This window comes from Capricornis sumatraensis, chromosome 1 (genome assembly GCF_032405125.1).
Source record: "Capricornis sumatraensis isolate serow.1 chromosome 1, serow.2, whole genome shotgun sequence".
NCBI lineage: Eukaryota > Metazoa > Chordata > Mammalia > Artiodactyla > Bovidae > Capricornis > Capricornis sumatraensis.
In genome coordinates this window covers 84,816,127-84,829,508 of record NC_091069.1, presented here as the reverse complement: position 1 = coordinate 84,829,508, position 13,382 = coordinate 84,816,127, and the positions used below count along the sequence as shown (strand labels likewise).

At 39.4% G+C, this 13,382-nt stretch overlaps 1 protein-coding gene across 1 annotated transcript in view; it reads right to left on the bottom strand.

The window, feature by feature from the left end:
- Nucleotides 1–4,816: 4,816 nt before the first annotated feature.
- The window catches only part of CDKL4 (cyclin dependent kinase like 4), a 35,636-nt gene continuing 27,070 nt past the window's right edge, over nt 4,817–13,382 (bottom strand). The window contains exons 6-9 of the mRNA XM_068979255.1: nt 11,752–11,834; nt 9,237–9,293; nt 7,371–7,505; nt 4,817–4,918 (exon numbers count right to left, since the gene is read on the bottom strand). Coding sequence (XP_068835356.1) covers nt 4,817–4,918; nt 7,371–7,505; nt 9,237–9,293; nt 11,752–11,834 — 377 coding nt within the window. The remainder of the gene's footprint in view (nt 4,919–7,370; nt 7,506–9,236; nt 9,294–11,751; nt 11,835–13,382) is intronic.

Sequence of the window (13,382 nt, the reverse complement as noted above, 5' to 3'; positions counted from 1 at the left end):
TTCTTAGGTTTTATAAGTATCTTAAGATAAAAAAAATATTATGTATACTTAACATAATACAACTAAAACTGTTTGCAGTACATTATATCTAGAAGTATAAATTGTCATTATGCTATCAAATGCTGATTGAATCATAGCTATAAGTTCATGTGATTTGAAGTTGACCTGCTTTTATACAAACATGTCCTAAAATCTTAAGTAGACACACAACATCTTCAAAGTAACAATATATAGAGATACAGTCAGTGACTAGTGTTCAGGACAGAAAAGAAGAATTGTAACTTTATACATACAAGTCATTTATATGCCTGTTAAATAGGAAAAAAAAATTCTTGGCTTGATTATAAGCTTTAAGGATAAGTTAAATATAAGGTTGACTGAGCCTGTGTCCCTGTTGCTGAAATATAAAACAGATAAAATTCAGTTCTATTTGTAGAATTCCATTAGGTTGTCATTTACTGAAACTACCAAAAGTTTCACTGAAGTTAGAAATGTACTGAATGTTCTTTGCCTTAATGGATATCTTAAATTAGTATTTCACAGCATATGTCATTTGCAAGCTAATTAGAGTTAGATTAAAACAGCAAAGAATGATTACATATTACTCTGCATTTTGAAAGCACACCTGTTTGATTTACATTAATTAAAACAAATTCAGTGATAATTAACTTTAAAATTTAATTTTGTTTATCAAATTGACCTCTGTTAGGTGGTTGTCTGAAAACTGCTATTGACTTGGTAGAACTAGCAGGGGGTGGTGTGTGTGTGTTTGTATGAAAGAAAGCAGATGAGAGAGACAAAGAGGGAGATCTCCTTGCTCCTGGCTAAATCATAAAGAGCAAAATGTATTCTGATATTGTTAAACAGTCTTGAGAAAGACTATTTTAGTGGAAGATACATCCAAGACACAAATACCACGCGCCACAGAGAATCACAGAAGTTTAGAGCTGAAGGGGAGCCTAACACATTATCTCATTTATCTACTTTCTTATTTTACAAATGAGAAAATGAAGGCAAAAGAAAGTTACATATTGTGACAAGGCTACACAGACCTAGAACCAGTTTCCTAACTTCCAGACCAAATGGTATTTCTATTATTCTCTAAATTACCACTCTTGATGACTTTTCATCTTCTGTCAAAACAAGAATGACGTTGAGTTAATGATTCTAGTTTAAAACAAATACACAAAAAACAATATAAATTTAAAAATAAAAGAAAAAAAAGATCAAAAAAAAAATAAAATAAAACAAATACACATATATACCCAGCATACTACTTTAACTTGCAAGTGTTAATGTCTTAATGACATCTTAATGTCTTAACTATATGCATTAAAATCTATATACTTGTGATTTTGCTATTACCTTACACAGTACCCCAATTTTCCAAGATTCTACTGTTTGTAGAATTTTAGGATCATTCCTATTTTGGTAGTATGTTTTAATTTAAAATATATACTTATATTTTTTGGAGAATTCTGTGCCATTCAAGTTGTTCCAAAACCAGGATTGGAAATTGCTGGTGGTAACAAATGACAAAGAAAGTGCCACCTTTTAAAAAAACTGTAATTCTACGGCAAGTATGAACAAGGACCTTACAACATGTTCGGAACTGAAAATTTTTCATCTTATTAAAAAGAACATATTAATTTTCTTACGTCCTGTAGTTTGGGGAATGTGCAAGGGCACTAAAAGACAGTGAGAGAGCTCCTTAGCTGAGGGACATTCTCTCTGCTCACTTCATCCCTGCACTCTGCTGTTTCCCTTCACTCAGTCACCTCCCTAATCCAAAGAATATGACAGCTGCCTCTTGAATACCACTTTTTAATGGTTCAGTCTTGTTAAAACAATCTTTAAAAAGTGACCCCCTCAAGGGCTTTGTGGTTGGAGCAAGTCTGAACAACTGCATGGATATATCATCAGGACCGAAATGGGGACTAAAGACAGAGTCCAAGCAAAGAGGCCTACGGGGCGGATAAAGCTGAATCAGATGTCCTCCCCATGTATTATGTATTCTACTTTCTTCTTTCCTGAAGCAGCAGCAGCACTAAGAATAAGTAAGGTCTGCATTTTTTAAATTGTAAAGTGCCCTGAGGAAGGAAGGAAGGAAGAAAGAAAGAAGAATGAAAGAGAAGGAAGGGAGGAAGGAGAAAGAAAGAGAAAAAGAAAGAAAGAGAGCAGCTTGGAGAGTGTCAGGTATGTGTGTGTGGAAAGTGTGAGAAAACCAGGGCACTAAGAAGTCACACTAACATGGAGGAAAGGAATATTCAGATGGTGTCACTCACCGTGACGCTGTCGTATTTGGACAGTCCTGGGAAAGAGCTCTATGAGTAAATTAAAAAGCCTGGATGCTGGCACAGGTGAGACAAGCCCCAGGTAAGCCAGAAAGTGTGCAAGGCTGTAACAGGAAACGCGTAGTTATGAATCACGTGGGCTTCTGCGAAGAGCAAGCCTATTTGCTGAGGAGAACTTTTACAAAAGTCATTACTGAATTTGGGCATAAGTACTGCTGTCTTCCATGCAGCTGAGAAATGCAAGGAAACCTGCCAAGTACTGGGGTGAGAAATCCGCACTCTGTAAAGAGTCGCACTTCGAGATGTGTGCCCCTGAGCGACCCAGGTATCTGAGGTGCTCTGCGGCCTGGGCCACCCAGGGAAAGATAAGCATGCAAATGTCTATCAAAAGATCCCTTTTCTTCAAGGTAATATGACTACACCGGAACATTTTTCTAAGCATTAGATGCTTTCACCTCTCCTCTCCCCAGTGATACCCAAATGATCGATTTGTCTAAGGAACAGAATGGAGAGAGAGATGCTAGTTTGCGCGGATTCTTAAATGTAAGCAAAAATTAAGGGAAGACAGTTATCCAACCAACCTCTGCCCAAAACTCCATTGTTGTTTGAAGCACAATTATAAAATGGATACTGGGGTCTTGCGCTGTCTTAATTTCTGCATGTAAGCTCACATTTAGGTGAGCTTGAACAGCATGAGTGGTTTGGCAATAAGAAGGCTTAAATGATTAAAAAAAAACCCACTATGAAAGCTAAAAATAAATCTTTAATCAATGTTGCTTTTATCTTTTATTCCTCATTGTTCTTGTACCTGTGGTATCATCCTACTAAAAATGCAAAACATCTGAAGAGACACTTTCTGACAATAAGATGAAAATAAAGAAGATCCTAAGCAGGCTATACTCACACTAAGAATATTAAATGGTCAAATAAGCCCATCTCAAACATCTTTAGTGAGCACAGAACTATTGTTTAGATGTCATAACTCCTTAATAAAGAGATGCACCCAAGGAACTGAATGAGATTCTCTGAAAGTTCATAGAGCCATGTTTATATGTGCAGCAGGCTTTTAGAGATGAACGTGAGGTGGAACTGTGCTTCCTTAATAACAATTTATGCTTGGTGTCTTAGTGTCAAATACGAAGAATTTCTGGAATTAGGTGTATTTGCAAAATTTGACAATGTTCAGGTATACATGCCAGACTCAGAAGCAGAAAAAAGTTAATGAAATAATCTTAATATTTATTGATAAAGATGCCACTATTTTGTGCCTTTATGCCAGTCAGAGATAGACAGCCTCATGCTATTATTTTATTTTTATTTATTTTTTCCTCATGCTATTATTTTACATGAGTTCCTTACTAGCAAACTGAAAGTACTTTCGAATAGTCTGTACCATTTTTAGCTGTCCAGGATAAAAGGGATCTACTCTGATGCTTCAAAATTTATAATTATAAATATATATATTTACAGATATATATATGTGTGTGTCAAGTTTACTTGGGAAAACGTCCCAACATAAATTCAACTCACTTATTGAGGTGTTTTGTTTGTTTGTGTCTTTTTTTTGACAAGAGACACAAAATGAAGTTAACTGAATGGTAATCTTCCTGCTCTCAGAAGTGTTTACAAACTTGACCCGACCATGATGCCCAGGTGTAGGGCTAGACAAGTTTATAGAGTGTATGGATGCAAATGTTTGGAAGAGAGTGTTGACAACAAGATGTTTAGAAAATACACCCAGGAGGATACGTTTAGGTACTGAGATGGCTTAATCAGGAGGAGAAAAGGATAAGGAACGGTGATGCCCCAAAGGACAGGAGAAGGCTCAGCAGGCAGCTATTCTAGGGCATGATGTCACACGGATGGTAATTCCTTGCAGTTCATCCACTATTTTCTCTGTAAATGTATGGCATGTTCTCTAGCTAGCTTTAAAAATAGAATTGTCAATGTCTTATGAGACAGGGAAAGTAGAGTCTGCCCTGGAATTAAGGGATAAACCTAGATGACATTTCAAGGTTCCCTTCCTATACCAATATAAAAACACAGAATAAAATACCAGGATTAACTCAACAGACCTGGTTGCAACAAGAGCGAATTAAAATGCAGAAATATAATGCCATTCCTCACACAAACAATGGCTAGGCAAGCTATCTGATATTGCTCTAAGACTGTATGTGGTCAGCTGAAGCAAGATGGTATATGTAAATCTTTTTCAGAAATCAAAGGAAAAATTTACAAATTCTCAATACAAGCTGCTTCAAGAGGGGCTTCTCTGATAAAATCGAAAATATCTCCTCCATATGTGCAGTTTCAAATGCTGTTAACATTTATAGAAAATGTTCTAAAAGATAAACTTGGCATGTAAAAACCACAGGCAGAGGAATCAGTAATGATCAGAGCAAAACAATTCTAGAAAGCATCTCAATTTTCATATGGCCCATTTGCATCTGAAACACTGAGACTCCCTATCTCTCTGGTACAAAAATGTGTATACGTATTAAATTACTTTCCTCTTGAAAGAACTAAATGTTTGGAAGATGATCAAATTTTAACTGGAGGACTTGTTTTCTTCCATCAGGTGTGGGGGAGATGTGGCTTCCTGGTATGAGAGGCAACAGTTGATTCTAATAGCAGAACAAGACAAAAATAAGAAAGTAAATTGAAAACAATTTCTATTGGTACATTTTGATTTCAAGGTGGTAAAACAAAAGGATACATACAGTACAGAGATGTCAAAAGACATCAGTTTAAAAAATTAAACAGTTACTTTTCCAAAAATTGTGGTTCTCCTATACTTGAAAATTAGTTTGTATTATTCATTCTAGGACACTCAGGGATGTACTATGATCTGTTTCAATGAATTCATTTCTGAGTATCTGGTCAGGGTTTAAAAGAAAACTTCCCACTAGCTATTAAACAACAAGTGCAAGAGTCTACATTTTACTCATCTCAGATTTTTAACTTCAGATATTAATTTTAGGATATTGGCAGAACAGCAAAGATCTAAAATCTCTTTACTATCAACTTTAAACAATACTTAGGCTTAAGGAGATTGTTGGTCAATCATTCAGAGATACAGAAACTTTATTTTCTGATATGGTAAGATGTCTAAGAAAAACATGTGTGCTCAGAAAGAAAATCAAAATTTGGAAGACGTCTCTGTCTTTCTCTTGGCCTTACTCTCTAGGGCCTTCTGGTGTGCCAGGCTGCCCTGGGCCTTCTCCATCTCCGCCTGATGGAGGGAGATGGTTAGGCATGGTCTCGTGGGGGGCGCTCTGAAGGGGCTGACACACAAGATGGACAGGCTGCAGCTGGCTAGGACAGAGAACATGACATCATCTTTGTAAATGAAATGCTCCAGATGCATGCTGCTCTTGGTGTTTCTTTTCCTTCTGTTGTCCTGTGTCTTTGGGAAGGCTTTCTGTAAAGTCCCTAATTGGTATCAGCTGAGTTACGAAGTATTAAAGAAAGGGTAGCACAGCTGTGGACTGGAGATGTCAAGGGACAGCAGCGTCCCCAACCACCTGGGGGCAAGCGCAAGCGCAGCGGAAAGTGGCTCAGGGACCAAGAGGCAGGGTGGAGCCACGCCCACCCCCTCTCCCAGGACAAAGGTCCAGGAGCTGGTGAGATGGTTTTGAGGGGACAGTGTTTTTACACATGATTCACACTGTATTTCAAATTTGAACAAACTCTAATTTTTTGGTTAAGTAAACTGCATTAGGCTTGAACTTGCAAACCTGTAACTTGAACAGTTAAAGGGTCTATGTAATAAAAATTTGGATTTTTATCTTGGATAAAAATTTGGGATACACAGACGTCATCTTGGGTTTCCCTGGTGGCTCAGAGGTTAAAGCATCTGCCTGCAATGCAGGAGACCTGGGTTCGATCCCTGGGTCAGGAAGATGCCCTGGAGAAGGGAATGGAAACCCACTCCAGTATTCTTGCCTGGAGAATCCCATGGACAGAGGAGCCTGATGGGCTACAGTCCACGGGGTCTAACATTTCATCTTCATGATCAGTTTGACCCTTCTCTCCCAAAAAACTTCTATTTTAACTACTGAAAGAGACCCCTTTCTTCCTTTATGGCAAAGATGCCAATGGGAAGATAGGTGAGCAGAAAGGTAGATCCGAGGTGGAGAATTAAGCAAACACAAAATGTGATGGTTGTCAGTTTTCTGAGAAACGGAAACTTATCAATAAGCAACATTTACCTCCTTCCTGGGCTTCCCCCGTGACTCAGCTGGTAAAGAATCTGTCTGCAATGCAGGAGACCCGGGTTCAATCCCTGGGTCGGGAAGGTCCCCAGGAGAAGGGAGTGGCTACCCACTATTTATTTGAATACTATTTATTAAGTACCTTTGATGGGACAGATATTGTTTTAGGTGCTGGGGATGCAGGTGAGGGGGAAAAGAAATCTAAACCCAAAGAAACCTACTTCCATGGAGTTTATGTTTCCACTTCAAAGCTGAAAGCAAGTAAATGGTAGTTGCCTAATAAGCCACAGAATCAACATCTATCTTTATATTCACCATATTAATCTATAATATTGGCACATTTTAGGACAGGATTTGGTTTTCAGATATCTGAGTTTCATCTTTTTGTATCTGTCCAGAGCTTGTCTTTGGTTACCAGGAAAAGCCTAGGAAAGGCAGACTAAGGTGCCTGCCATGGGTGAAAGAACAGAAAAGTTACAAGTTTCTTATTGTACACGTGGAGGCTACAGAAAGGTACAAGGGTTCTTCCATAATGCCCATCAAACTCAGTTCAGCTGTAATCAGGGCTTAGTTGTATGAAACTGTTGTGTTTTGGGTTACATGACTTGGTGGGGAGGATATCCAATCAGTGTGACAAAAGAACTGTGCAATAACTTTAAGTATTCTTGGAATAAGATTTTGCGGCAATCTGGAAACTTTCAGTATTATGGTTTTTATTGCATCAATCACAATTTCTATTAGACAAACAAACACAACTAAACCAGTGCAAAGAAAAGATCTTGGTGCCCGCCTAGTCTCACTTTGAGAGGTAAAGAAGGAAAATAATCGTTTTTATAGCACTTTAACTTTGGAACCGAGGTACCTGCTGACGCCTTCTGTTTCTTCCTTCATTACGTGCTTTTCTTTTAATTTGGTCCTCTTGAAAAGAGTCAAAGTAGGGGCTCTCTAGGAGTTGGGCACAGGTTAATCTGTCATCTGGATTCATCTTCAGACACTCCTTTGGAAGACGGGAGAGGAAAGAAGATATTAAAAAGAGGAGCCTATGTTGTTACTGTACCTTAAAACTCTGAATAACAACTTGGTAGAGCAAACACAAGTCTAGAAAATCTTCACGTTTGTATAGTATCCAGAACTTGAAACTTGTTAATAAGTAGAATTGCTCTTCTTTTGCCAATTTAAAGTCTTTTGAGGGCAGACTTGATGTAAGTCAATGTTTTGAAGGGGGTAAATGTAGGTCAGGTGTGTGCCACTTGTAAAGCAAATAGTTTGTAGGACTTCACAAATGTGGTCCCTAGGCCAGCTACATCAGCTTCACCTGGAAATTGCTAGAAATACAAATTTCTTGGTCCAACCTCAAATCTACTGAATCAAATGCCCTGGGGGTAGGGCCAAGCAACCTGTGGGCTTTTTTTTTTTTTTTAAATCTGTGTTTAACAAGCCAACAAAGTTGGGGAATTAGACTTCCAGGATAGGATCTGCGGAATGCTGGGTTAGAGCAGGTCAGAGCAATGAGAGGTAGAAAGCAGGTGAGGTCCAGTGGAGCAGTGAGTGGTAAGGGCAACCGAAGAGTTCAGAGGCATGGGGCTCTTGGTCTCAGGAGGACTCAGACTGAAGGAATCCAGTACGCTGGATAGAACCTGGGCGGTGGCCAGCACGAGCACAAAAGCTGGTCTACACAGCTGACTCTAGGCCACTCTGATGGCTCTACTTCCCAGATCAGAAGAGTTTCAAACTGTGGTGTTCATCATAATTACCTAGGGAGAGGCTTAAGGATATAAACTACAAGGTCCTATTCATAGAGATCCTGCTTCTGTAAATCTGAGGTTATTTACTGGAATCTGTATTTTTAAATAGCTCATTCTGATGAGTAGTCATTCTGATGAGTGGTATGGAAGCCATTGCTATAAATATGACTTAATTGGTTGTTAAAGATAGATACTCATACTAATATCTCCATCCCTGTCCCATTAAAAGCTTTCAGTATCCATGGTGAATGGAAGAGTCATACTTTCTAGCATGGTCTCAGCTGGTCAAGCAAGAATGGCAGATTGGTCACAGACGAGCTTCTTCTGCTTTTTTATTAGAACTTGTTCTTTGTCTGACCCTGGTACAAGGGCTATATTTGGTGTCCACATGGTTCTGATTTTGCCTGATCCTCTACTGATTTACTTAAAAAGCAATTTAGAATTTTCGTGAACCCAGTGTATCTAAAAGGTTATCAGTTCAACATGTAATATTTTAAAAATCATTAGTGAAATATTTTATATTCTTTTAAAAGGTAATTTTCATAGAAATATAGAACATCTCAATTCTAATCAGCCATAGTTCAATTGCTCAGTAGTAACATGGCTAGTGGCCACCCTATTGGATAGCATAGCTCTTGATTTTCCAACTTAAAAGGAATACATTCATCCTCATAAATTTCCATAGTCTGAAATACACTGACGTAACTGTCAAATTTCCTAATGAACGCAAAAGAAGCAGGGTGTTCATCACAGCTGTAATCATTCTCTTTCACCTTCTACTTATTTTAAAGGATATATTGGAAAGATTTAGTGTTTAAACCACTGATGTTCCTCTAATTGTAATTATTTTACAGTTCTTTAATAGTTTCAATGACCACATTTTTACACTGGCTTTATTTGACCTACTATCCACCCATCCCAGAGTTACCAGCTTCAGTCATTATGGTTTGCAGTCAATATGGTTATAATTGATTCTTGGGTACCTTCATGAAATTCAAAGCCACAGGATGAACATCTGAGAACTTTTCTTCGAGAGTTTCCTAAAAAACAGAGTAAAGCATTTCAATGTTATGTAACAACAAAGTAACATATTTAAAATATATTAGTATTAAGAATACTTTGGAGAAAGCCCCTTAGTAGGTTATATAATTCCTTTCAAAGACTTTTTAAGATAGTGTTTTTACATGATTTTACAGTATAGTGTAATAAAAAAAGCTGAAGTTATTTTCTTAATTTTACAATGTTTTGCAATTGGTGTTTGGTAAATGTTCATTCTAAATGTCCCCTTCAGTACCATAATATCTACTTATATGGATCCCCAATCTACTTAGAGGGGTGCTTTGAACATTAATGAAAATACACTGAACTGTATGAATGAGAGCACTGCAGAAAGCAAAGGAATGATGAGTGCAAAACTCAAATAGTAAGCAAGGAAGAGAACGGGACTGAGGAAGAGTACACGGGGAGGGGGAAGCTTCCAAGTCAATGGCACCATTCTCCTTCCTTAACTAGGCAGCAGGTACATGTGAATTTGCTGTCTCTGCGTCACTTCTTTTTTGGCTGTGCTGGGTCTTCATTGCTTTGCGAGGGCTTTCTCTAGTTGCAGCAAGTGGGGACTACTCTTTGTTGCAGCCCCGGGCTTCTCACTGCAGTGGCTTCTCTTATTGTGGAGCACGGACTCAGGCACGCAGGCTCAGTAGTTGAGGCTCGTGGGCTCTAGAGTGCGGGCTCAGTGGTGGGGCTCTGGCTTACCTGCCCAGAGGCATGTGGCATCTCCCCAGACCAGGGACTGAACCCACGTCTCCTGCATTGGCATGCAGATTCTTATTCATTGCACCATCAGGGAACTACTGTATTTTAGTCTTTAAACTAAACATGGTTTATGAATATTATTTTTAATTCAACCTCTATACTTGTAATTCAACATTTAACTTTTCATTATATGTGCTAAGAGTCTTAACAAACATAATAAAAAAGAAGTCCAGTATATAAATCAAGGTATTATACGAAATACATTTAAGATGAACAGGTGCTTAGAGAAGCCAGGACCATTTGAACCCAATGGTTCACAGGTGCCATAAAGCATGACCTGGCTTAACAGATTCTCCCTTCCTCCACATCACTCTGTCTTCAACACATCAGGAGTAGGGCACAAGTCTCCCCTGATGGTCCTTTCATTGTATAGGCAGAATAAAGCTGGGTTAAAACTCAACATTCAAAAAACTAAGATCACAGAAACCGGTTCCATCACTTCATGGCAGTAGATGGGAAAGAAAGTGGAAGCAGTGACAGACTTTATTTTCTTGGGCTCCAAAATCACTGCAGATGGTGACTGCAGCCACGAAATGAAAAGATGCTTGCTCCTTGGAAGAAAAGCTTTGACAAACCTAGACAGTGTATTAAAAAGCAGAGACATCACTTGGCCAGCCAAGGTCCATATAGTCAATGCTATGGCTTTTCCAGCAGTCATGTACAGATGTGAGAGCTGGACCATGAAGAAGGCTGAGGGCCAAAGAATTTATGCTTTCCAACTGTGGTGCTGGAGAAAATTCTTGAGAGTCCCTTGGATAGCAATGAGATCTAATCAGTCAGTCCTAAAGGAAATCAGCGCTGAATATTCACTGGAAGGACTGATGTTGAAGCTGAAACTCCAATACTTTGGCCACCTGATGCAAAGAGCTGACTCATTGGAAAAGACTGAGGGCGGGAGGAGAAGGGGACAACAGAAGATGAGATGGTTGGATGGCATCATTGACTCAGTGGACATGAATTTGAGCAAACGCTGGGAGATAGTGAAGGACAGGGAAGCCCGACATCCTGCAGTCCATGGGATGGCAGAGTCGGATGTGAAACTTAGCAACAACAACAGACCACATGGAGTTCTAGAGTTCAAAGCCCAAACTCAGGTAACACAGATAAGAAATCAATGACTAGAGAGAGTAAGGTTGGGTAGTCATTGGCAGGTTCCCAAAGAAAGGCAAAGACCACAGTGTGGGTGTAGAGGTGATCACTGGGGTTTGCAGTTTTGATTTCAATACAGTAAAGATCATTCTGTGGAATGACCTTCCATGTGAAAAGACATGTTGTAAAAAGATGGTTTGTATTGATTTGAGATTTCAGAAGCTGAAAAAAATAGAGAATGCGTTTGTTTTTCAAAATAAATATAACTACAGTAAGTACTTTTTATGAGAAAATAATAATTTTATAATTATTTCAGGGAAAGGTACTTGAGTGTTTTGATTAAAAGGATCACTATACTTATGAAGGAAAGAAATAAGGTTTCACTTCACATTTAAAATTAATCTTTGGATAGGGCAAGAGAAATTTTAAAGCCTTCTCCTGGCTCATTTTATGTAGTTTTTACGTGGTTTTTTTGACCTGTGCCAGTGTGTCATAAGGAGAACAGGAGTTCAAAGCAGAAATATTAAAGGAGAAACAACCATCCCTTTAAAGAAAGTAGCAACACAAAGAGCGAAACACCAAAATCGAGCAATTTACCATCTCTTCTGGTTCAGGAATACTGATGCCATGGAAAAACTGGTTACTTTTAAAGATAGATTGATGTCTTGGGATTAGCTTTCCTGTAAAATACAAACCAGATAACGCACGATTAATTTTAGTTAAAAACAGCATTATGCTTTAACAGTTAATTTCCGAGGTCCAGATGTAAAAGAAATACTGAGCCTGATCATTTCCTCCCCGCAAAATCTATGCCTTCTCAGGTAAGATCAGTGCTGCCAACTCTCTTTGCCACACGTGGCTTGCACTGTGCATGCCTGCTCAGGTACTTTGGTCGTGTCTGACTTTTTGTGACCCTATGGACTGTAACCCACCAGGCTCCTCTGTCCATGGGATTCTCCAGGCAAGAATACTGGAGTGGGTTGCCACGCCCTCCTCCAGGGGATCTTCCTGACCCAGGGATCGAACCTACATCTCCTGCACTGCAGGTGGGTTCCTTACCCACTGAGCCATCTGGAAAGCCCCAGTCTGTCACTCAGCTGCCATCAAAGGAGGAGGTAAGCAAGTGGTGTGGAGAGCTTTACACACACGATCTCCTTTAATTTTATAACTATCGCATGATGGTTGCATTTTTTTCATTTCTACTGTGCCAGTGAGAGAATGAAGCTCAGAGGTTTGATAACCTGTCTCAAGTCACAAAGTCATTAGATTGAATCTCACAGACCTGAGATTCAAACTCAGATCTGTCTAATATCTGCCTAATGTAAATTTCTACAATCTTTATAGGAAACCAGTTAAACAGCATAAGCTTAAGGTGTGGCCTCTAGTGAAACGCTACTCCACATCTTCCAGGGTTCGGAATTCTCCAGAAGGAGGTGTGGGAACCACACAGCAGTAGTTCCCTTGCCTGGCAGCCATGCTGCCAGGAGCGCCTACGGGAAGCGATTACTAAATACGCATCTTGTGCGTGGCCTGCCACTTTGTTCACACCCAGGCTGAGGTGTAAGCTTGCAGCTGATCTTTTGGGTTCTGTTCTCTTCCAACCAGGTGGAAAGGGCAAGCGCTGAGGACACTGACGTGGGATGAAAGCTCATGAGAGAGAGCGCTGGAGTCCATTCTCATTCTTCAATTATTAGTAACTAGTCGTACGACTTCCGGTCATTCATGCAAGCTCCTAGAGCCTCAGTTTCCTCGTTTGTGAAAACAGGCACAATGAAAAATGTTATAATGTTCTTAATGGATTTTTATTAAGACGGAAAGAGATGGTGTGTGTGAGAGCAATCTGTCAGTCTTACCTATATAGAGGAGTGGAGTTGAAAGCTGCAATAGAGGCTGTATAGCCTGCAAGACCTAAAATATTTACCATTTGGCCCTGTATAGAAAAAGCTTGCAGTTCCCTGTGCTAGAGCAAAGGGGGAAAAAAGCAGAAACTGCATTTGATCAAGTGTCTTCAGAGTAAGCTCTATGCAGCTGAGTCACACCCTTAGCCCCATCTTAGCCTGATAAGGAAAGTAAATGTATAGTTTATTCCACAGCTAATTGACTTGACTTGGAAAGGCATCTGAAAACTCCTCACTGAGAGGAGTTAGGGCTCCACACGTTGAGAAAAGGGCTGGGCTTTGGCTACAGTCCAGAACCGCCGCCCTCAGTAGCACGTTGGAGACAACAGA